The following is a 25,965-nucleotide window of genomic DNA, read 5'->3' on the forward strand; positions in this document are numbered from 1 at the left end:
CAAACAGCCCACAGGTCATGAGGTCAGCCAGCATCAGAACACAGAGAGTGCATCCACATGCATCCACACAGAGGTTTAAACAGTTTAATAAAACTGGCAGATAATAGACAACCTACCCACCACTATTGGTGCTCCAAGAGATAGACTAGGACTTGTAAACTGAGTGACAGACTTGTGAGTGACCACCATGTGGCTATGCGAACCTGCATATTTGGTCAATAACTTCAGTAAAATGAGAAGCAGTGCCAATGCATGCCACATGGTGGTGTTATTACAGTTTGTATTGAGGACGTAGACCAAGCCTACATACCATATTTGTGCAGTCTATGCTTCACACAGTAACCTAGCCTGCATGCATTGTTTTCATTTAAGGCTAGAAAGTAACCTATATTTTAAAATATATGTTTATTAAGCATGCCAAATGCACTACTTTCATTTAAAAATGCATATTAATACTGTTGCAATTTCATGTTTCGTGTTGTAACCATGGGCCTACGTGTTTTATGTGCTGTAAAATTGATACGAATGAATTGGTCTTCCATCATGTAATTGTAATTTTATAAATTTACCCAATACATTTTGACTAGCTAATAGCTTGTTAGATATTATTTAGCACCATGCACGTGCACCAAATAAATGCATCCACTTCCTTGTATGGTGCCGATGGGTTTATATACATCATTGTATGGTGCGTTACATTTTCCTGCTCCTTACAACATTTGCACCTGGACCAGTACTGGTTAAATTCGCACCATGCATTTACTTTAAACGAATCAATGGACCGCATTTCGGACAATGCACGTAATGTCAGAGTAATCCGCGGAGCCGAAATGGCGTCCTCTGGTCACAGTTCAAGCTGTGGAAGCTCGTGCGCAAACCAACTAACTACTGAACGATCCAGAGGAAGTGACTGGTGATGTTGTCCACACCTTTCCGGTAGATCAGAGTAGCGTTGCAACTCGGCTGAAAAGGAGAGAGAGGTAGACGAAAGCGGTTTGCAAATTACTGAGAGAGGAGGGGGGAAACAGAATGTAATATATATATTTTGGGAAGATTTGTGTTAAAAATACACGGAACGTAAGTTGCATTTTTTTCAATTTTGTTGAGCTATCCACAATGCAGCATGTAGGTTGCTAAGTTAGCAAGCTAGTGTCAGCTAGCTAGCTGTTAACTTGCTAAGTTGAGCTTTCTGACACTCCTCATGATCCTCTTCTGTTTCAGGAGGACAAGAAGGGATTTTTTTTATTGAATCAATGACCTTAGTCGCCGGGACTTTAGGAGAACGGGCTCCTACGAACGAGTGTGTAGCCCAGCGTGACGTTTGATGGAATAGCTGCAGAACATTGCCTTTCTCCTCTGGAAACATTGCCTTTCTCCTGATCGGAACAAGGACGAGGAGGGGGACCTCGAGACACATTCACCAAGAGGAAGTAAGAAGTACCGCAGGTTTTTTGGAGGGCCTATTTGACTTCCTTGCTCTATCAACAGATCCACTACCCCTCCCCTCCCGACCCTGAAGAGAATAGAAATCAATAGTATGAACATTTTGTGACAGCTACAATTAAGAAGTAACAATATACTTAGACGGCTTGTCATACAATTTACTTATCTCACCTTTGGGTACACATTTGAACTTGGATGTCTCAAACTCTGAGAATTAAGTTATGAACAGCAATACTACAAGTTAGCTAATGATTTGCCACCAGGAATATTATTGTTGCCAGTTTGAGATTCCTTTCTTAGGCCGACACATTGTGAAGCATTGATAGACCCGCACATGACTCAGTTTGAGCATCATATTTCACACAATGTCCATTTGTAATTAGTTGCCTAGTTACGCCCGGTTAAGCAAATAAAGTTAACCTGCATGGTTTTGGCATTAAGGAAGTTAAAAAGGAAATATTGAAGAATCCAACCATTTTGTTTCATTTTGAACGGAATATTTATGCACTGTTTACATGATGGGGAAAATGCTATCGAAAATCTTTGGCAACAAGGAGATGAGAATATTGATGCTTGGACTTGATGCTGCTGGAAAGACCACCATCCTTTACAAACTGAAACTTGGACAGTCGGTCACTACAATTCCCACAGTTGGTTTCAACGTTGAGACTGTGACTTACAAAAATGTCAAATTCAATGTATGGGACGTTGGAGGCCAAGATAAGATCCGTCCCCTGTGGCGACACTACTACACGGGCACTCAAGGGTTAATCTTTGTTGTGGATTGCGCAGACAGAGATCGCATTGATGAGGCCAGGCAGGAACTCCATCGCATCATTAATGACCGTGAGATGAGGGACGCCATCATCTTGATTTTTGCCAATAAGCAAGACCTGCCCGATGCCATGAAGCCACACGAAATCCAAGAGAAACTAGGATTGACCCGCATTAGAGATAGGAATTGGTATGTTCAGCCCTCCTGTGCGACCACGGGAGACGGACTCTATGAGGGGTTGACATGGCTAACATCAAATTACAAATCCTAATGATTGAGTGATTACTGTTTTAGATTCAACTACAAAAAAGTCAAATTGAGGCAAGTAACACAACTTTACTTCTCAAATAAATATATAATAAAGAGAAGTTTGATCTCCATTTATTTTTTATTACTATGATGACCCTATAACTAATTTATCTTTATAAACTTGGTTTTCTGGCTTATAGTTTGCTTCTACTTAGCTTTTGAGAACCCAAGGTGTCTTAAAGCCGGTCCCTGTCTTGGGTTCTTAGCTGATGATATGGAGGACAGCTGGCTCCATGTGAACTACATATGCTCTGTTTTAACGTTTAGAAACTTTAATAATCCTTGCTTGCGATACAGTTTTGGAAACCTTTAGTTGCAAACTTTCAGATCAGGGTGAAATAATCATTCAAACACAAATGATGCAGTTTAGCAAAGTTGCACCTGGCATTATTATTTTTTAAACGGCCCTCTGCCAAGGTATGAAACTTCCTTCCCGGTTATGGTAAATTCACATTGCGGAAGCCATGTAGCGTACAGGAGGCTCCTTGTAATGCGCTCCGGCATTCAACGTACTTTTGTACTACCTGAACATTTTGGAGAGCTGTACCATTCCTTCCGCAACATGGGGGCAGTGTTGCCGCATGGTTCCTTGATCTGACCAATGCTGTATGCCGGGCTCTCCAACCCTGTTCCCCGGAGAGCTACCCTCCTGTACGTTTCGCATGGAGATGTGAGAAGCTAAAAAGGCTAGCTGTGTTTTTAGTCAGGCTAACGCCAGGCTGCCAACTAGCTACTACTAGCAAGGGAAGGCGACTCTTCCTTGATTTCACAAAAGGAAATTACAAAAATAAAAAATAAATGCTGTCGCCCCCTTGTGAATTAGAGTGGGACCGGTGAAGATATCATTTTACCAACAGGGGTCCGCTGCTCCAAAATTTGCACGCACATAGATCAACAAAGTGAAGATTGTAGTAACCTTTACGCGCCATTGGAGACTTTTGAAGTGGAAATTGGAGGGGAGAAAGTGTAGCCTGTTGGAGGCGGTGTTCTTAAATACAGCCGGGTGCAACTTTCCTAAACTGCTTAGAGTACGTGTATATTTTGTATTTGAAAAAGTTCCAAATGTTTCCAAAACGGTATCACGTGCAAGGTGTATTTGAGTTTAGGCAGAGCATTTGTGCAGTGTTGGCATTGAGCCAAGTCCAATGGCTCAATGTAATGCAGTGGAATTGGAGTCATGAATAAGTGTTAGCTTCTACTCTGTAGCAAGCCTAGGGGACATTATGTGGCTTGATGAATATCAATTAAATGTGTTCATAATTCAAAGCTACAGAGATTACCAACTTTGCCTATTCTTTATCACATTTTTATATATTTTCTAATGGAGCTGGATTTGTATTTTCATTAGGGCTCAAGCTTGGTTCATGTATGCTTTAAAGATACTGTTGGATTATGAGTAACATAAGGGTCTGATTCATAGTTTTTCCTTTCAGAACTAAAGTCTGATGTTTAGTCTAGCTTGTTTGGGACAACTACAACACCTTATATTAAACATGTTTTTAATACAGAAACCATTTAGCAAATGTAGGTATTTGTATTGACAAACACTGCAAGGTGTGATTTAAAAGTTTCGCCATTGCGTACATTTAATTGTCAACATTCTGGACATTGTTGTGACAAAATTGTCAGGAAAGACATTGACTGTGTCCGAATACCCATACTTGCATTCAAAATAGTAGGTGTTTTGGGTATGCAAAAATGTTTCATAGTATGTGCAATGTCAAATTGTGTATGCCTTAAATGCCAGGATGTCATACTCATTTCGGGCATTTCATCTAGTAAAATTTACTGCACACTATTAAGGAAGAGAATAGTTTTTCGAGACCCACTTGTGTTTGATAAGAGCTGATAATCAGACATGGCGATGTGCTTTACCAAAAATAAACAAATGGCAGGAATCAATACAATTTGAGCATTAGATTATGCATTCTCAGTATGGATGAGCCTAGTATGTTATTTGTTGCTTACTGTATTCGATTTTACTGAACAGTACGTTCTAAATAGTATTTAGTACGATTAGTAGACAGTATGCAGTTTTAGTAAGTAACAAAACAAGACCGATTTGGGACACAGCCAGAGTGTAGTGCTTAGACTCACCATCTGGAACCCAGTTGCACAAGTGATTCCCTATAGTGGGCTATATTGGGAATTAATTGGCCTTTTTGTGTACTCGTGTTTTGATCCCAGATTGTGCTCAAGCAAACAGGTCTCTGTTAACCCAAACATGCTTTTCAGAATGCAGCTTTTGTTCATAGGGTAACATTGATGGTTATGAAGCCAATGGACTCAATATTTCCAAAGGAATGTCATTCAGCTCTGAGCTCTCAACCTGCTACCATTCATATGTCTCAGGATGCGAGACCTTTTACTAGCCTGTATCTGCAGCATGAGTACAGAAGTATAGTAACCCTTCAGCAGAGTGGGCCTGTCATGCAATGGGAGAGAGCAGCTCCCTGGTGAAATTATATTTTGGTTCAGCTCTCTTATTCCTATGTTGACTTGGAGAACCATGTACAGAACAATGTCATTGTAATGTCTAATTAAAAAAGTAATTTTAAATGTCTCATTTTCTTATGTTGATCATAACTTGACCAAAAGTGATTTAATTGAATAAATTGCCTTCATTTTGCTCGACTCTGCTTTGGCAGCAGCTAATGGGGATCAATAATAAATACAAAGGAACACAGTTATCATAATACACAGCTTCCCAAGGACTCAAAATCCATTATAAGAAAGTATGTACAAAATGCTAGAGATAGGATTGTGATTGTTCTTTGCTTATAGTTTACCACCCTTGCATTGGGGAAATTCTTATCTGCTTTATGTGAGCGTTTATCCCCTTGAGGAATGATTTATAATAGAACTTGTTCTCAACCTGCCTATCTGGTTAAATAAAGGTGAAATGACATTTGCAGAGCTTGCACGTTTGTTGTGCTACAAACTGCCAGGTGTTAAAATATCCAACACAAAACACCTTCAGTGCTTCAGTACTGTGCTTAAAGATGTTCTTTTTACATAGGCTAATTGCCAGTATATGTTGAGACCTATTTTAACTGCATAACTAAAAGCTGTGGTTTAAGGTGTGGCAAGCTTAACCTTTACCAAGAATGCAATTTCCCTCCAGATGAATGGACTACTCTTTGATGTGAATTGGTCAACAATTTTTTTACATGTTTTTAACGTAATGTAATTTTCCTGTGTTTTTCAGCATTCTATTCACATTAGGTAATGACTCATTCTGTTATATTTTATGTGAAGAACAAAATGTCTTGTTGGTGTGTTGCATTGAGACTTTTCAGGCAGTTTATATAGCTGTCCACCCTCAAAGCCTTTTGTCACTGTTCGCCACCATTGAATTGGGAAATATATGTTTTTCCTTTTACCCCATATACAAAACAGGAAGTCCAAATGGTCTCAGTGGAATAACTACAGAGCCACATTGCTAGCCTGCATTGGGGGTTGACAGGCTGCATAAATGTTGGAGCAATACAGCAGTTTCTGAATTCTGTCAGCTGTGGTTCAAAACAGGCTGGAAATTAATAATCCTCCCCCAACCCACCAATATTTGTTTAGAAGGAACATACTATGATGCATGCCGACTGCAAAACAAAGATTAAAAAGCTATTTAAAAAAAACTATATATATATATATATATATAGTTTCTTGGGATAGTGTACAATATTGTTTTAAAAAAACAGACCAACATCTGCTACCAAGTTGTTGTCCTCTCCAGTAAGCAATCCAGCTGTGTGCTGGTTTGTATCTTGTCTGGGGTCCTGTGAATATTGTAAACTGTCCACCAGATTGGTTAAACTCAGAAAAACATATTTTTGTTTGTAGAAATTGCCCTGCTAAATGTGCTTTTTCTTGAATTAGGTTTTATATTTGCCTAGAGGTAAATGTAGATTATGGAATCAAATTAAAGGTCACAATGTGACAAGGTCTCTAGTTACTCATTAATTTCTATATTATCCCACACCAGGCAGTAATGGTGCCTTGTCTTTCTGGGTCTCACTAGGCCATATCCTAATTGTACCAGCCCAAGGTGTTTTCCAAGTCTTTGACTTAATGAATCTTATTGAGTGGGCCTCATTACAAGAGTAAAAATAATAGGGCCAGAGACTGTAGCCTCTATACTCAGACACACTGACTCGATCAGCTGAAGAACCAGCATGAACTTATCTGGTTGGTCGTCTGTAGTCAACCTATTGGTTCACTAAGAGTCCAAAGCCCAGAGAAGTAGAGGCAGGCTTGACTTTTAAACCTAAGAAAGTCATAGGACAGATGCACAACATCAGTGATAGCCCAGGCAGCGGGAGGTTGTCATACAGTTGCGATAAATGATATGGCTTCGTTTGACTCGGTGTCTAATATGGACCGCTGCTGGTTGGTGTATTTTGACTGACACTGCAGAAGCCCAGGCAGTGGTGTCACATCACATGGGACACCAGCTGATAGTCTAGCTTCAGGAAGTTATGAATCATGCCTTTGCAACTATACACCTCACACAGCTGAGTTAGTGGATATATACATGTTTACTGTTCAGAAGCATTTCTAGTGTTGTCAATAGAATGTATGGCATACCATGAACATTCTTACTTAGATGGAAAAGGATGAACATGTTTCAGCTGTGCTGTCAAACTGTCTCTAAAACTTGCAGAGAAGTTTGAGTTCCAAAGTGGATTTCTCTTTGCTTGCTAGTTGCTACAAGTCAGGAAGGGGTTGTTGGTGGGTTCTCTAGCACTGGGTGGCCATTGTTGAGAGGATGTGGACATTGTATGCAGAGTGGGGTGTGGGAAAGGACTGATGTCCAGAAATTATGTTTAATGAATTGTGCCTTGTTTAAATACAGCACCATGACTGTACTGATGAGGATACAGTTACATAGTAGGGGGAATTTGAACCTGAGCAGGATTGTGGAAGGAAAGGGGTGCTCGAACTGGCCCTAGCATTTGGTACAGGATGAGTTTCATACTTATTTGTCAACAAGGCCCAGGGATAGGTCTCCTGTCCCTCGACATAGGATGGATGGTTTGGGTAGAACACCATCAGCCTGGGATGTGATGGGCATCCCTCAACAGTGGGAGGAGAGTGATCCACCCCTCGATCGATGTTGAAGGACGGAGGACTCGCAGCATCTCACAGAGTCAATATCTGGCAGTGCCACAGAGAGTGAAGGCAGGCCTCTCCTGGGATATTTATTGATCCCTGTTTTAAACTGCAGTGGCTTGGTGGGACTGATGAATACATTTTAATAGAATTGTTCGAACCCCACATGCTTGTTATAGGGCAGGACAAGTCAAGACAGACCAAGTCCCTCCAACTTTTAAGTTTTCATGGTCAACTGTCATTTTTAACATTATCAATCATTTTCATATCGGTTCTTTATTGTTAATTATCTGACTGACTGGATTGCATTTCTCTAGATGTCATGTATATAAAACATACTGATTGAGTGTTTGTATATTAACTGGTTGCCTGAAATAGTAATGTGAATGTAAATACAAATAGTGCATGCACTGTGGTGCACCCCTACAATATATACAAAATATATATGGCTTATTGTGCTGAGGTCTTATTTCTTGTGGTCACGGGGACTATGAATATGATTCATCTGGTGTGCCCCCTGTTTTAACAATTAAAAAATAATAATTACAATTCACCAGCAATAGGACTCCATTGGAGCCAGACCGAGACAGACACTGAGGAGGAGCAATGGAAGGAATGCTTTAGTTCTCCCATTTAAATCTGATTAAGGACAAAGGGAGTGTTTACAGTCCTCACAAAGACAGGATTGATGCGGGTAGGCCCTGGGGTTTTGGGCAACAGAAGATCTGTTAGTTTTATTCAGCAACGGGTATTTCCTTTCTCAGCAGTACAGCACGGGACAGTGTCCTTTTATAGATTTGATAGGTTTAGCAATAAATGTATATATATAATTTAAATTGAACCTTTATTTAACTAGGCAAGTCAGTTAAGAACAAATTCTTATTTACAATGACGGTGATCACTGTATTCCATACATTTCATAAAATCTGAATTTGAAGTTAACCACGCTGCTACCACTCATGCTTAACCCTAACCTTAAATTAAAATCAAAAAGCTCATTTTAGTTTTCATGAATTTTTTAAATATAACTAATTTTGACATAGCAGCTGGCCTATTTACAGGTAAGTGGAAATCGCTCAGTACACGACCATTGACTGTACAAAAAATATGGACGAATTGTTTCCTATGAAAATGCTCAGTGGTGTTTGAAGACCAGGAAGTGTAATTTCAGCGTGTCACCGTCTTGCAACATGGGGGTGTTTTTGGAACCATTGCAATGCCCAGTTGGAGCAGCGTCTTTCTTTTTCCCAACCCAGTTAAGCCAAAACCACGCCTCATTATTCAGAGGGCCGTTCTTCAACGCTTTTGAGCGCTCTCCAAGTCCGGGAGTGAATATCACGTAGCACAAAATTCCAGTCACTGATTAATAACATTTGCCCTTCTATTTCGAGATTGAAAAATATAACAACATAATGTCGTGGACCAAGCTAGCCATTAACGTCCCTTAACGCTCAAAGACCGATTCAATGGCTGTAGTATAGCGTATTCGACTGAATGATTAGCGAATAAATATTTGAGAAATTGTGAATAATAAGCATATGCTTTTACCTGATAATACACTACTAATGATAATATAACAACCTCAAATACTGAGCTAGTAACGTTAAGTAGCCCAAGTTAACTTAGCTAAAGTCTTCTCAATTGAAGGTCAGCTGAGTTCTGAGACATTTTTGCAACTCATTGAAACGGAAAATAAATACATGGGCAAATGTTACCAAACATGATGATAATAATAGGCCTTTATTACGGTAGGCAGCTAATTGTTAAATTACACTCCATCCTTACCACTGTCTCTGCGCTGATCGCCTGTCAGTGAGACAACGCTAGCTAGCCAATGTGAGCATAGAACGCCCCTCTGAAAAACGGGGTGTGGTTTTAGCTTAACTGCGTTGGAAAAAAGAAAGATGCATTTGAGCTATTCTAGGAAGTGATGTTGCAGGCTAGCTCAGTGCTGCCCCCTCATTGAATATATCAAGTTGAAGGCTGACTGAGGTACTGCAGGCTGCCATTAGCTACTAAATTATCCTTTTAACTTCGTCTGTATGAAATTTGAAAGTAATTGGTTCAAGGACATACATCTGGTGAAATTAGAAGCAATTATTGGTACCATGATTGTGTTTGATGTTTTTTTTATATATTCACTAATATTGACCACGAAGATCGCCATTTCCCCATACACATTAATGGGGGATCCTGTTTTCTGGAAACAATGCCTGCAAATAAATATCAATTACGGTCCCATTCTCATTTGCTTCCAACGGTACCAAAAATTAGAACAGGTTATGGTAGTAATAGTTTTAGTTACTCAGCTCCATGGTCCTGGAATTCTCTCCTGAACATTTAAAAATTTGATAATATTTTTTATTTTACCAGGCAAGTCAGTTAAGAACAAATTCTTATTTTCAATGACGGCCTTCCAGAGAACAGTGGGTTAACTGCCTTGTTCAGGGGCAGAACGACAGATTTTTACCTTGTAGCTTAATAGTCCAATGCTCTAACCACTAGGCTACCTGCCGCCCCATCTAGTTTTGTTGGTGGAGTTTAAACACTTGATCAATGTATATATCATAGAATAGTGTAATTGTCTTTAGGACAGCTGTTTTTTGGTCAAGACTTTTGTGTTTTTAACGTAATATGTCATTGTTGTACTGTATGTGTGTTTATAAACTCAGCAAAAAAAGAAACGTGGCAGGGTTCCACTTTTTCAGGACCCTGTCTTTAAGATCATTCGTAAAATCCAAATAACCTAACAGATCTTCATTGTAAAGGGTTTAAACACTATTTCCCATGCTTGTTCAATGAACCATAAACAACTAATGAACATGCACCGTTGGAACAGTCGTTAAGACACAAACAGCTTACAGATGGTAGGCAATTAAGGTCACAGGTATGAAAATCTAGGACACTAAAGAGGCCCTTTTTACTGACTCTGAAAAACACCAAAAGAAAGATGCCCAGGGCCCCTTCTCATCTGTGTGAACGTGCCTTAGACATGCTGCAAGGAGGCATGAGGACTGCAGATGTGGCCAGGGAAATAAATTGCAATGTCCGTACTGTGAGATGCCTAAAACAGGACAGACAGCTGATCATCCTCGCAGTGGCAGACCACGTGAAACAACACCTGCACAGGATCGATACATCCGAATATCACACCTGCGCTGGACCAGACAGGACTGGCAAAAAGTGCTCTTCACTGACGAGTCACGGTTTTGTCTCACCAGGGGTGATGGTCGGTTTCGCATTTATCGTCAAAGGAATGAGCATTACACCGAGGCCTGTACTCTGGAGCAGGATCGATTTGGAGGTGGAGGGTCTGTCATGGTCTGGGGCGGTGTGTCACAGCATCATCGGACTGCGCTTGTTGTCATTGCAGGCAATCTCAGCGCTGTGCGTTACAGGGAAGACATCCTCCTCCCTCATGTGGTACCCTTCCTGCAGGCTCATTCTGACATAACCCTCCAGCATGACAATGCCACCAGCCATACTGCTCATTCTGTGCGTGATTTCCTGCAAGACAGGAATGTCAGTGTTCTGCTATGGCCAGCGAAGAGCCCGGATCTCAATCCCATTGAGCACGTATGGGCTAGGGCCATTCCCCCCAGAAATGTTCGGGAACTTGCATATGCCTTGGTGGAAGAGTGGGGTAACATCTCACAGCAAGAACTGGCAAATCTGGTGCAGTCCATGAGGAGGAGATGCACTGCAGTACTTAATGCAGCTGGTGGCCACACCAGATACTGACTGTTACTTTAGATTTTGACCCCCCCCCCTTTGTTCATGGACACATTTTTCAATTTCTGTTAGTCACATATCTGTGGAACTTGTTCAGTTTATGTCTCAGTTGTTGAATCTTATGTTCATACAAATATTTACACAAGATAAGTTTGTTGAAAATAAACGCAGTTGACAGTGAGAGGACGTTTATTTTTTTGCTGAGTTTAGTTGTTTAATGTTGTTAGTATGTAAGTTGTTGTGTATGAAACATTGTTCCCCCTGCTGCTGTTGGACCAGGTCTCTCTTGGAAAAGAGATGTTATCTCAATGAGGGGAAAAAACTACCGCGGTCGGCCTTTAGCTTGAAATCCTCAATGCGAGGGGGCAGTCATTCTCTCCTGGACAAGATTCATTACACTAAGGCTGTGGTGCAAACTCATAAAAGACACACCCTCGTCCATTTACACTCGCCTTATGCCCTTGGGGTAATCCCCGTCGCCATCTTGGAGGGTGGTCCAAATGATTAGCCAAGCAACCTTAGCCCCTCAGCCCTCGTTTTTAGTCGGCTTTGCGAGTGTACAATTATGCCTGAAACTCTTCATAATTCAATTCGTGACGATTGTACATCCGTTAAGAAAGTCAATCCAAAACTTTAAAAAACAACACCAATGGAGAAGGCAACATACAAGTGTAAGTAAAAACGAATGCAAATAAGTTAGAAATTGTACTACTAAATGCACATGACAGCACAAACACCTTGTAAATATGTTTTTGTTTGGTTATCTTTTGGAAATTGTAGGCGTTTATTAATATTTATAGTTAATATAAGTGGACATGCAATCATAATTGACTGTAGCGCATATAAAGCACCCACAAGCTACTGGTGGCTGAAAACACAATCATTGTGGGATGAACAAGTGACAAATTTTCAGTTGACCATGGACTGATTCTGGCTCATTCAGTTTCGGTCAGACAGGTCAGGTGACATCTACCCACATGATAAGGCACTGGATAAATGTATCATACAAACCACATGCCACAAGCAAATGTGCACCCCACACAGCTGAGTTAGTGGATATATACATGTTTACTGTTCAGAAGCATTTCTAGTGTTGTCAATAGAATGTATGGCATACCATGAACATTCTTACTTAGATGGAAAAGGATGAACATGTTTCAGCTGTGCTGTCAAACTGTCTCTAGAAATTGCAGACAAGTTTGAGTTCCAATGTGAATTCCTCTTTGCTTGGTATTTGCTACTGGTCAGGAAGGTGTTGTGTGATTTACAGCACTGATAAAACACATACAAACACTTAAACATATGCTGACTTGCATTTCCTCAGACACAGTTAGTGTGCTTGTGTGTTGGTGTCCACACACACTCCATCACCCTCCTCCCAGTAGGAGCTCAGTCAAGGGCCTCCATTAGGACACTGATTGCAGTTTAATTGGGCAGTATTGACTACTGTGGTTCTCCCTGATTCATTACTACCAGATGATCTCTACAACCTTTATGACAGCCATACGAGGACAGAGATAGTCAGCCAGGTTTTACGACCATTCCTCTGTGAAAATGAGACCCCCTGCCCCCCTCTCTATTCCTGCTGAGGTTGGCTGAAATCCCAGAGGCTTCCTGAGAGGAAAAGATGGCTAGCAATGGGTTTTCATTCTTTTATGTAAGGAAGGGAGATGTGCATTCGGAAAGTTTTCAGACCCCTTGACCTTTTCCACATTTTGTTATGTTACAGCCTTATTCTAAAATGGATGAAATTGTCCCCCCTCAGCAATCTACACACAGTACCCCAGGTTTCTATACATGTTTTTTTTAAATACATTTGCTATCTCATTTACATAAGTATTCAGACCCTTTACTCAGTACTTTGTTGAAGCACCTTTGGCAGCGATTACAGCCTCGATTCTTCTTGGGTATGACGCTACAAGATTAGCACACCTTTATTTACTGGACAGTTTTATCTCCATCTCTTCATTCTAAGACTCAATCCTGGACACTCTTACTGACAGTTGTGGCTGCTTTGTATGGTGTATTGTTTTCTCTACCTTCTTGACATTTGTGCTGTTGACTTTGCCCAATAATGTTTGTACCATGTTTTTTTTCTGCTACCATGTTGTGTTGCTACCATGTTGTTGTCATGTTGTCTTGCTACCATTGCTGTGTTGTCATGTTTTGCTGCCTTGTTATGTTGTTGTCTTAGGTCTCTCTTTATGTAGTGTTGTGTCTCTTGTTGTGATGTGTGTTATGTCCTATATTTATATTGTATTTTTCGTCCCCGCAGGAGGCCTTTTGGTAGGCTGTCATTGTAAATAAGAATTTGTTCTTAACTGACTTGCCTAGTTAAATAAAGATTAAATAACAATATAAAAAATTGTTGGGGGGGTTCCCATTCCTCTCTGCAGATCCTCTCAAGCTCTGTCAGGTTGGATGGGGTGCGTCGCTGCACAGCTATTTTCAGGTCTCTCCAGAGATGTTCGATCGGGTTCAAGTCCGGGCTCTGGCTGGGCCACTCAAGGACATTCAGAGACTTGTCCCGGGGGCCACTCCTATGTTGTCTTGGCTGTGTGTTTAGGGTTGTTGTCCTGTTGGAAGGTGAATGTTCGCCCCCAGTCTGAGGTCCTGAGCACACTGGAGCCTGTTTTCATCAAGGATCTCTCTGTACTTTGCTCTGGTCATCTTTCCCTCGATCCTGACCAGTCTCCCAGTCCCTGCTGCTGAAAAACATCCCATGCTTCACCGTAGGGATGGTGCCAGGTTTCCTCCAGACGTGACGTTTGTCCTGAATGCCAAAGAGTTTCATCAGACCAGATAATCTTGTTTCTCATGGTCTGAGAGACTTTTAGTGCCTTTTGGCAAACTCAAAGTGGGCTGTCATGTGCCTTTTTTACTGAGAAATGGCTTTTGTCTGGACACTACCATAAAGGCCTGATTGGTGGAGTTCTGCAGAGACGGTTGTCCTTCTGGAAGGTTCTCACATCTCCACAGAGGAACTCTGGAGCTCTGTCAGACTGACCATTGGGTTCTTGGTCACCTCCCTGACCAAAGCCCTTCTCCCCCGATTGCTCAGTTTGGCCGGGTGGCCAGCTCTACGGAGAGTCTTGATGGTTCCAAACTTCTTCCATTTAAGAATGATGGAGGCCACTGTGTTCGTTGCAACCTTCGAGGCTGCAGAATTTTTTCGTACCCTTCCGCAGATCTGTGCCTTGACACAATCCTGTCTCTGAGCTCTACTGACAATTCCTTCAACCGCATGGCTTAGTTTTTGCTCTGATATGGACTGTCAACTGTGGGACCTTATATAGACAGGTGTCTGCCTTCCCAAATCATGTCCAATCAATTTAATTTACCACAGGTGAACTCCAATCAAGTTGTAGAAACATCTCAAGGATAATCAATGAAAGCAGGATGCACCTGAGCTCAATGTTCGACTCTCATAGCAAAGGGTCTGAATACTTATGTAAATAAGGTATTTCTGTTTATTTTTAATACATTTGCAAACATTTCTAAACACCTGTTTTCACTTTGTCATTATGGGGTATTGCGTGTAGTTTGAAGAGAAAATATAATTTATTCAATTTTAGAAAAAGTCTAACATAGCAAAATGTGGAAAAAGTCCAGGCGTCTGAATACTTTCCGAATGCACTGTATATTTTCATGCGTTTGTGTAAGGAACGAAGATGTATATTTACTTGGTAGATGTTACATGTTCAGATGTCTCAACAGTTGGGATTGGCCTTAGATGCTTTGCCAAAATACCTTTACCACAGAAGGTGGAATGATCATAGATGTGGTCATGGAGCATGTGTCGTCCCAGTGCTCCAGGACCCAATAAAACCACTGCATATGACAGGGAAATGGAAAAGGATCAGGAAGCATGTGTTCACTGAACTTCAGTGTTACCAGTGATGTACAGCCACGTGTTCTTGGAACCCTGCCACTGAAGGTTCGATCATCAGTATCACTTGACTTCTGTATGGTAAACTGACATAGCAGGAGGGCGAGAGCATAGCTATATGCAAAGGGAACAGCTTGACGTGCACACCCTTTCACTGGTTTCTCCAAGAATGTGCAAGACAAATTCATCAGTTTGTTGGGCCGGTGGGTATGGTAACGCCCTAATGGGGCCAGTGGAGTGGTTTTGGTAACACTGAGGTCATTTAGTTTGAACTGTTTCCCGTAGTGGAGTTCCTCTGTGCTATTTGGAAAGGGGAAGACGGCGAAGAAAACGAGAGACCACAAACCTGTGAACAATTTCACATTGCACTCTTGGCCAGGTTGAGGTCTTTGCCCTCTAGGCAAATATTTCAGATTAATATTTCAACAAAGGCATGTGGATAAACATGGTGAGTAGTACAGCATTGTAGACATGCACTTAGGCCTCACCCCTGTCTGTGGTGTTAGGCTTACTAAAGCATCAGGCCCTGTGAGTAACTCACCTCTGGCCTACTCTCTTCTGCTCTTAGTTTGGGCTGAGTGTGGTCAACTGATGGCCCAACGCTGGAGCTTACATTCAGCCACCACACCCAGAGGGATAAGCAGTGTGGTTTGTGAGTCACACACACAGTGACTATGGTAGATTATTTGACATCTGCCAAGTAGTAGAGGGAGCCCTACTCAAAATCACATTGCACAAAGCTTTGTTGGGTAACTGCTTATCCTCAAGTACAGTAAAACATCCATTACGGAACCTCTCTCCTCTGGTAATCCCAACCCACAATGAGTTATAGCTACCTCCGACACACTGTCAATAATATACACACACAAAAGTGCTCAGTTTAAAGATGGGACAGGAAGTGGTTTTGAATTTAGCTTTGGGTTTCCTGCCGGGGCTAAAATGCTTGAATGAAGTCATACTTGCAAGCTCTCAGCAGACCAGGGTGAAAAAAATACATACAGCTCAAGTATTGACTTGAGGTTGAGGATTGGTTATCACTGCTGAATGTATTTTAGTTTAAATACATAGTAAATATTGAAATGCAGTGGACCAGTTTAGTGAGAATTAGGGCCAGAAAGTCATAGATGCACACTGGGCATAGCTCCAGAATACAGAGGTTGAATAAAGTCCTGTTATAAATGATTAACGACTGGTGGTCAGTGCTCTTTAATGTACTGAGGTGGTGACATGAGCCTGTTAACCACCATAGCAATTTGATCCATTAAACAAATGAAGAGTCCAGTCTAGTTGGCAGCTTGTGCATTGACCCATAATCAGCAACAGCAATGCATTATGCCTCACATAACACTCTTTTGTAAGGAACCCGGTAGGGGGCTTCTATTTCTATCCTACTCTGTGAAAGCCTCAAGTTTGTCTGTATTGGCCCTCTGGGGTATTGCAGTATATCTATCACAGCTGTGTAAGGGTGTGAACACACAGAAAAGCTGATTTATACAGTATTTGTCCCAGAATGTCTGGACTCATATGCAGAGAGCACTGTGTTTGACCAGCTGTACAGGACATGAGTAAAGAGTGTCTGATCCCCCATTCTCTTTGAGATGTGTTGTATAGTAGGAAGAACAGCACTCTAGACTACACCTGTTGTTGAGGGGAAAATAACTCATTTATAAATCTAGTGTAATACACAATCATTTTCTAGTTGGATGTCTTTTGAGGGTATGCGTGCTTGTGTGTACAGTATGTCTTTGTATCAGATCTTGTGAGTCAGAGGGCCTATATTTGCCATGCACTTTTGTTAAGTAGAGGTGCAGCACTGACCTACCCAGTGGGGTGTCAGTCCACCTCTGTTATAATGGGATCACTTAGATGTGCACCTAGAACAGAGAAACTTATCGTGCTCAGTTGAGGTTAATTGACTGATACTGACACCTGGGCTTTGAATAACTGTCTTTCATTATCTATGTTGAGTAACTATCATACGTATATAAGTGGTGCATTTCAGCGACTGGTGTTTGGTGGTGATATTCACTGAGTGTCACTGGCGGCCATGATCAGTGACTAACCTACTCCATCAGTGACAGGCTGGCGGATATAAGGCATTCACCGCTCAGAGACTTCTCATTACGCTCCATCCACAGAGGAGCTCACCACCACACTGTCACACTCAATGTCAGACTCTAATTGGAGCAGTGGTGTAAAGTACTTAAGTAAAAATACTTTAAAGTACTACTTAAGTCGTTTTTTGGGGTATCTGTACTTTACTATTTATTTTTTTGACAACTTTTACTTCACTACATTCCTAAAGAAAGTAAGAGTACTTTGTACTCCATACATTTCCCCTGACACCCAAAATGACTAGTTACATTTCGAATTGCTTAGCAGTACAGGAAAATGGTCCAATTCACACACTTCTCAAGAGAACATCCCTGGTCATCCCTGCTGCCTCTGATGTAGGGGACTCAATTAACAACACATTCTTCTTTTGTAAATGATGTCTGAGTGTTACGATACCAAACCCGTAAATAAAAAAAAGAATAAAAGGGTGCCATCTGGTGAGCTTAATAAGGAATGTAAAATTATTTATAGTTTTACTTTTGATACTTAAGTATATTTTAGCAATTACGTTGACTTTTCACACTTAATTATATTTAAAACCAAATACTTTGTCTTTTACTCAAGTAATATTTTACAGGGTGACTTTCACTTGAGTCATTTTCTGTTAAGGTCTCTTTACTTATACTCAAGTATTGGGTATTTTTCCCCCACTGAATTGGAGTAGTGTCAGGGTTCAGACTGACAACGTGCAGGCAGCCAAGCTGTTGGGCCAGTAACCGAAAGGTTGCTGGTTCGAATCCCAGAGCCATCAAGGTGGGGAAAATCTGTGAAGTGAACCCCCAACAACAACTGCTCCCCGGGTGATGACGTGGATGTGGATTAAGGCAGCCGTTTACAGCCGTTGCTCTATCCATTCAATCTCTAGATTTGGGCTATGCTCCATTGGCACTGTACACTCCTTTCTTATAAAACTGAGCTTTGAAAATAATCAGCCATCTGTACCTTCTTATCCAAGACCGGGACACTGCTGTACACAATGCAAATACAAAACATCACAATAAAATGTTATGCTCTATTTAGAACATTGTCAGATAATTTTGAGCTTTTGTGTACATGACTCTATGGGCCTGCCAGTCTGAAATCAGAGAGCTGGGTCTGTAAAAACAGACAATGGGGAAGGAGGAGGTCTTTCGGGAGGGATTTTGTCATATCAGAGCAGTGGAGGTTGATGGGAGGATCTATAGGAGGACGGGCTCATTGTTATCGCTGGAATGGAATCAATGGAACGGATTCAAACATGGGGTTTACATACATTTGATACCGTTCCATTAATTCCATTCCAGCCATTACAAGGAGCCTGTCCTCCTATAGCTCCTCCCACCAGCCTCCACTGTATCAGAGGAGCCCCACTTTTACACTACTGGTACCAGTCTATTTTTAATCATCTCAATCTGATTTCTATTCTTAAGTAGTCAAGAAAATGTGTGTTCTTTTGTGGAGCAGCGACAACATCTCCTGGCTAGGATGAATTGGCAGCAGCTTGATGAGGATGACACAAAGGATCTTCTGTGTCACTAGGCTGTGATGCAGCAGTCTCTCTGCTCTTTCTCGCTGTCTGTGGAATTTATGCAGAGGTTTGGGAATGTGCTCCAGAATGGCTAGCACCTTTACAGAGCACTCCATAACATGAGAATGATGACCTACATGCAACACTGGAAACAGTAGCCCCATCACATGATCTTCATCATTATGACTTCATGTTTTCCCTTTTCACAGAACTGTGAAATACAGAGGAAGTGGTATTTGGAAGTTGTATCTCACAGTAACAATGTGTAGGCAGGTTTACAGAAGTATGCTCCACATTGAGTATGCTCCAAATTGCCTCTGAAATACTAAAAGTATTTCCACCAGCAGTCCTTATTGGTTTTTTTTAAGCAGTAATATTCTGCTTGTCAAAAATGTTATACGATAAAAAATAAATAAAAAAAGGATTCTCGTATACACTGGACAGGTGCACACATACAGTATAACTATCAATTGAAACAGTCAGGTCCAAAAAGATAAGTTCATCATCAGAATGCAGCAATCGCAGCGCTCCTCTGGTCATGGCAGCTGTTCTCATTTCAGTGAAAGCCTTCTTACTGTAGTGCTAGCCTAAATAAAGAAAACAAGGATACATTTTAAGAGAACGTAAGCGTTAACATTTTATTGCAGGAGAAATTGTAAGGGAGAGGAGAGAGAGGGACAATCTGAAATGCTGCTCAATGACACCATGTACTGGACTTCCCCTTCATCCCTCTGCCCTGTCATGCCCTGTCCTCACCACCCAGAGGGGAGGAGGATGACACTCAATATCGGCTCTCTGTCAAAGTAATTAGGCTAAACATATCCTGGCCAAGGAGAAGAGGGGATTGAATAGGAAGCCCTACAGTCCAGTGGCACTTGGACAGCATACAGAGGGAGAAAAGAGAGCCACTAGCAGTAATTCTCAAATGATCTGTTTTGGTTATTTATAGCAAAGGCAACAAATGGCAATTAATCTCTGTGCAATTGCCACATTCCTCCTGCCTTTTCCTGTTGAGTGGAAGGACTTAGAGGCTATGTATTATCAGCAAGAAGGGCTTGAGGGATTTGAGGGTGGGGGTCTGTGATTCAGTCAACTGACATGCACACTTTCATCTGTCTCCTGTGTGTGTTTGTGACTAGGACATTTTAGAATGTACAGTATGTGCATTTGTAAAAGGTTCTGATATCCAGCACTTTTTTTGTCTCTCGAGTGTCTTTTTGATAGGAAAGGGAGGTGTGTGTATTCTGATTTGGTTAAACATTTTTATTTAGTCACATGCACATGTAGTTTCAGTGTACAGTGATTCTTAAGCACAGAGACCCCAACAGTGCAGGTGTGAATGAAACAATAACAATTATACTATATGTTTACAACTGTGACAATGATAAATCTACAGTAAATCCACTGTTTAGTCATTCAAAATTGGATTATGGAGAATTTATTCATTCGCTGTCCGACCGCTTTAGATTTAAAACAAATCTCTTGGTATTCACTTTAGATTACAATCCTTTTTAAATCTGAGAAGTTTTTTTATTTTATACAAAATGTCCTACTTTAACAAACAAGGCCAAACTCAGGGGAGTGAATAGTATACATCACAGATGGTCATTTAAGCAGGTTTTAAGATAGTAGGTTTTTCACTGCTAAGTGGATCACTTGATTGAACCCAGACAATGACTGGTATATTACTATCCCTATTAATCATCATTAATGAATCTGCCAAATTTGATTTAGAAACAAAAATAAAATAAAAATACAAAGTCATTAGTCAGCAAACACTTAACATGGAGATTAACCCCGACTTGCTTGTTAGTAAATGTCATTGAGTCTCTCCATATAGCTGAAGAGAGGGCATTGGAGGCAGACCTGCCAACCAACAACACTACAGCCCCACTATGTAAACAGAGATATGCATGAAAGGCTGCGAGGGGGCCCATGCATGCCTGTGGGAGTATGCAGCGCGCTTCATGGTTTATGCTTGAAAAAGAGAATCTTCCTACTAATCTGGGGCTTGATGAGGAATTCCCCCTGCATGGAGGGCCATTCAGGGAAGCTGGCTCTATGCTTGATCTACTTGGTGATGCATGAACATTGAACTACAGTATGGAGTATAGAATAACTATGACATGTAACATGGTAAATTATTTGGTGGCTCATTGTATTAATTATGGTGAATGTCTACTTTAGCTTAAATGTTAAATCTGAATCAAATCAACATTAAACATCTACATTTAGAAATGTTACCTTTCCATGTTAACCAGCACAACTTGCTGTTTCCCATTGTGAGCAACTATTGCCCCCTAGTGCTCAGAAATGAAAGTAACTGGTCCTTTCTTTGGAAATCATCCTGGGCCTCATCTGAGGGTCATGTGCTCAATTACCCCCAACACTACATATTTTTGCTGTGGCCTCAGACAAAAACACCTGATTCTACTTGGCAACTAATCATCAAGCCTTTGACAAGTTGAATCGGGTGTTTTTGTCCTGGGCTACAACAAAAAATGTGTGCTGTTGGGAGTACTTGATGACCAGAGTTGGGAAACACTGGTTTAGTGGACCCATCCGTTTGAGGCATATGAAAGGCAGTGGGTGCCAATTCTAGAAGCAGGTCACCTGAAAGGACAGATCTAGAACCATTCCCATCCACCAGGCCTGTTCTGCAGCAATCTGTTTGCATGGAATCCAGTTGCTTCCGAGTGGCACAGCGGTCTAAGGCACTGCATCTCAGTGCTAGAGGCTTCCCTACAGACCCTGATTCGATTCCAGGCTGTATCACAATCGGCAGTGTTTGGGAGTCCCATAGGGTGGCACACAATTGGCCCAGCGTTGTCCAGGTTAGGGTTGGGCCGGTTAACAGACTTGCCTGGCTAAATAAAATCATGCACAATAGAACGAGCAGGGTATGGCTCAGAGCCAGTATGATTTAACGTTCAGTGCTCCATGCTGTGCACCAATGTGTAAGGGCTGGACAGGGTGCACACACTGAACAAATAGCTCAGTGCATCACAGAGAATAGTGATTGTCGGCTATCTACAGTGCCTTCAGAAAGTATTCACACCCCTTGACTTTGTGTTACAGCCTCAATTTAAAATGGATTAAGTTGAGATTGTGTCACTGGCCTACACACAATACCCCATAATGTCAAAGTGGAATTATGTTCTTTTTTTCCCTTTTTTTTTTTAATACAAATTAATAAAAAATAAATCTATTGTCTTGAGTCAATAAGTATTCAACCACTTTATGACAAGTGCAAATAATTTCAGGAGTAAAAATGTACTTTACAAGTCACATAATAAATTGCATGGATTGTGTGCAATAAGTTATTAAAAATTTTTAATGACTACCTCTTCTCTCTACCCAACACATACAGATCACTGTAAGGTCCCTCTGTAAAGCAATGAATTTCGAACAGATTCAACCACGAAGACCAGGGAGGTTTTTCAATGCCTCGCAAACAAGGGAACCTATTGGTAGATGGGTGAACATTTTACAAAGCAGACATTGAATATTCCTTTGAGCATGGTGAAATGATTCATTACACTTTGGATGGTATATCAATACACCCAGTCACAGTAAAGATAGACGTCCTTCCTAACTCAGTTGCCGGAGAGGAAGGAAAACAGCCCTCACCACGAGGCCATTGGTGACTTTAAAAGTTAGTTTAATGGCTGTGACAGGAGAAAACTGAGGATGAATCAACATTGTAGTTACTCCACAATAGTAATCCAATTGACAGAGTGAAAAGAAAGAAGCCTGTACAGAAAAATGGCTGCATCATGTCATGGGTATGCTTTTAATCGGCACGGACTAGAGCGTTTTTTAGGATAAGAGAAACAGAACAGAGCTAAGGCAAAATCCTATAGAAAAACCTAGTTGTCTCCTTTCCAACAGACACTGGGAGACTAATTCACCTTTCAGCAGGACAATAACCTAAAACAAAGACCAAATATACACGAGTTGCTTACCAAAACCATATTAAATGTTCCTGAGTGGCCTTTAAATCAGATTTTTTTTAAATTGATGGCAAGACTTAAATGGCTGTCCTGCAATGATCCAACTTGACAGAGCTTAAATATTTTTGTGTATGCAAATATTGTACAATCCAGTTGTGCAAAGCTCTTAGACTTACCCAGAAAGACTCACAGCTGTAATCACTGCCAAAGGTGATTCTAGCATGTTTCTACAAACATGTTTTCACATTGTCATTATGGATAGTGTGTGGGGACTGGTGAGAAAAATGTTTTAAATTTAGGCTGTAACTACAAAATGTGGAATAAGTCAAGGGGTATGAATACTTTCTGAAGACTATATCCACACACTAGCACTCTGCTGCTGAACATGATATACACTGAGTATACAAAACATTAAGAACGCCTGCTCTTTCCATGACAGACTGACCAGGTGAATCCAGACTGACATGGATGTCACTTGTTAAATCAGTGTAGATGAAGGGGAGGAGACAGGTTAAAGAATACTTAAGCATTGAGACATGGATTGTGTGCCATTCAGATGGTGAATGGGCAAGACGAAATATGTAAGTGCCTTTGAACGGGATATGGTAGTACGTGCCAGGCGAACCGGTTTGTGTCAAGAACTGCAATGCTCCTGGTTTTTTTTATGCTCAACAATTTCCTGTGTATTAAGTGGTCCACCACTCAAAGGACATCCAGCCAACTTGACAACTCAGTATAGTCTGTGTATGACACTTTAATTAGCTAAAATTATATATTTCATTAACTTCTATTAAAAATTAATTTAAATCATCCCACAAATGTGTTCCAACAGTTAAATACTGCAATGAGAAAAACAATGTTCTGAAGGAGAATGTTTTCTTTTCCTTTTCAAAGGTAGACCCAGCGAAATGACGTTGCCACGTTCAGCACCACATATATTGCGATGAGTGAGATGCAAGACTTCGCTTCCACAGTCACACACAGTATCTGCATGTGTATGAGTTTGCGTCTCGTGGTACGGGACCAAAACAGCTGAGAAGTTTAGCCTCACGCTTCAACACTCTTAGCTGCTGCGGAAATTGATCCCCTATGCTGTTTACTTTGTGCACCCAAGTCATATCGTGGAATCTACCTCTAACTGGGATTTGTTTTAGAATCATGGTGCAATGAGTATCACAGTCTGGTAAAACTCATAGTCCGTACTAAGACAACATGGATATATCGATAAAGGATTTTCAAATGAGTTCTTTCAACATTAGTGCTCTCCCCTGGGGTCCATTCAATTTAAATTACCATGTGAACTGTACATGAGTGCAATTCAATTATTTGTATACCACAACCCTGACAACCACATATACACAAGACACCCATTCACTCAGACAGCTCTGCGAATGTGAAGGATGCGGATGTCAGGACTGTTATACTCTGGGTCCTGCTTGTTCAAAGGGATCTCCTCAGACTGGAAGTCTTGTAGAAGCAACTGATTGGACAACAGAACAGAGGAACAGCACGTCATTGAAGAGGAAGATGGTCATAAGAAGAAGAAAGAAATGAAAAGTTCACATATAACAGCTAAATACATTTCCTTACACAACAGTATATATGATAACAAGAACTGACAGATTTCTCACCTCAAAAAATTGTTTCTCCACTTTGGGGTTGACACCCACTGTGCGTTGCTCATAGCAGCATATGATGGTGGTCTCTGGTCCAACCAGGTGCTTCAGGGTTTCCACCAGTGGCTTCACGGACTAAGTACAACAGACAGTAAAAAAGTTATTTTTCACCCATGTATTGAACTCAAAGTAACTCATCCCACTATCAATAGTGTTTTATTACTAAATGTGTTGGGCAGTTGTATAGGTGTTCAAGCAATAAAAAGCAAGTCCAACAAAAAATGAGCCTAGGTTAGTACCCCCCAAAATTAAAATTGCACAAATTCAGTATCACAACAGTACAACACCTGTTCATAATAGATGCAGTCCGCCATCAGGATAAAATGTGGGTGTGGTAGAAACTCTGACACATTTTCACCCCTTTAAAAAGGTAAGAGAATTCCACATTTGAGACATGAACAAGGCTAGATTACATGGCCCATCTATAGAAAAGCCATGGTTTGCTTACACATTATAGCCTACTGTGATAACTATGGTTGTAGTTTGCCTTCTCTTAGGAAATAGAATCTATATTAACTAACAAGTACTGGGATAAGTACAGTACAGACCATTTTAGTACCTTGGCTTCGATGGATCCACTGCTGACAAGTTCCTGGTTGTCTTGGATATTGACTTGGAGTAGAGACTGCAGGTCCTCGAGGTCTGTCACAGTAACCTGAGCCCTACGGGACAGAAAGAGAGAGGGATTAAGACAATATGTTCATTATGATTAAAATAATTTCATCAATCAATTCTGTACCAATGTAATTTCAGACCATTCGATAGGTAGCGAACGTAGCTATGTATTTATATACAGTTCAGCTAGACAGAAACGTTAGCGAGCTAACTAATGTTAGATAGTTTACTTTAGTTAGAAGCGAAGCAAATAGTCAACGATTCATATAGATAAAAGGCTCACAATAACATTTAGTAGCTAGTTAAAGTTACTCACCCCAAAGATGCTGCCATAAGGCCCACAACTCCTGTTCCTGCTCCTAACTCCAGAATGTTTTTGCTAGCCCACATGTTCACACCCGAGCAAGGGTCATACAACGGTTTAGTTTCTAAATATTTTGACAGGACAATTGCTGCATCCCACACCACACAACCGACGTCTCCTTTAAAGCACTGTTTGATTTTCAAGACAGATCCGTCGTTTTTCTCAACGTCTCTTGTAAAATAATTATTGTGGTGTAACGTATGCTCCGCCATCTTTTCTTCTTCGTTGAGGTATAACGGCGGTTGGCATCCAATAAATGTTGCATTACCGCCACCTACTGGAGTGTTATGAATACAAAAAAAACTAATATTCAAAATATAATTTTAAAACAAATAAAAAACACAAGAAATACTCTACCATCTAACACTACACTCACAAATAATACAACATAATAATAATAAAAAACAAAACTCCCACATCTTCCTTCTTTCAATTCTCCATATTTTAACAAGGCTAATCTGAAAACAATGCTCCCTAA

The 25,965-nt window shown here is 40.8% G+C and overlaps 2 protein-coding genes across 3 annotated transcripts; one reads left to right on the forward strand and one right to left on the reverse strand.

Moving 5' to 3' along the window:
- The first annotated feature begins 852 nt into the window (after positions 1-852).
- Positions 853-5,090, forward strand: LOC112261750 (ADP-ribosylation factor 6). Of its 2 annotated transcripts, none has more exons than XM_024437343.2 (2): positions 853-980; positions 1,222-5,090. In XM_024437343.2, exon 2 carries the CDS (start codon positions 1,959-1,961, stop codon positions 2,487-2,489), a length of 531 nt encoding a protein of 176 aa, XP_024293111.1. In that variant the 5' UTR covers positions 853-980; positions 1,222-1,958; the 3' UTR covers positions 2,490-5,090. The 2 variants fall into 2 exon arrangements, with proteins under 2 accessions (XP_024293111.1, XP_024293110.1); XM_024437342.2 differs by having other exon boundaries at positions 855-1,077.
- An 18,303-nt stretch (positions 5,091-23,393) lies between these two features.
- Positions 23,394-25,730, reverse strand: vcpkmt (valosin containing protein lysine (K) methyltransferase). Its single transcript, XM_024437983.2, has 5 exons — positions 25,440-25,730; positions 25,057-25,170; positions 24,796-24,868; positions 24,464-24,583; positions 23,394-24,312 (listed from the first exon to the last, which is right to left on the reverse strand). The coding sequence occupies exons 1-5, from the start codon at positions 25,697-25,699 to the stop codon at positions 24,208-24,210; spliced, it is 672 nt and encodes a 223-aa protein (XP_024293751.1). The 5' UTR covers positions 25,700-25,730; the 3' UTR covers positions 23,394-24,207.
- Between the last annotated feature and the right edge of the window lie 235 nt (positions 25,731-25,965).

Source organism: Oncorhynchus tshawytscha, linkage group LG11 (assembly GCF_018296145.1).
Source record: "Oncorhynchus tshawytscha isolate Ot180627B linkage group LG11, Otsh_v2.0, whole genome shotgun sequence".
NCBI classification, from domain to species: domain Eukaryota; kingdom Metazoa; phylum Chordata; class Actinopteri; order Salmoniformes; family Salmonidae; genus Oncorhynchus; species Oncorhynchus tshawytscha.

Excerpts from the sequence above, each read along its gene's own strand:
- vcpkmt (XM_024437983.2), bottom strand. The coding sequence starts at position 25,699 with ATGGCGGAGCATACGTTACACCACAATAATTATTTTACAAGAGACGTT. Across the intron at positions 24,584-24,795 it reads ACTGCATCTATTATGAACAG|TCCGTGAAGCCACTGGTGGA; the intron begins GTGTTGTACTGT and ends TGTTGTACTTAG. Across the intron at positions 24,313-24,463 it reads TGGAGAAACAATTTTTTGAG|TTGCTTCTACAAGACTTCCA; the intron begins GTGAGAAATCTG and ends TTGTCCAATCAG.
- LOC112261750 (XM_024437343.2), top strand. The coding sequence starts at position 1,959 with ATGATGGGGAAAATGCTATCGAAAATCTTTGGCAACAAGGAGATGAGA.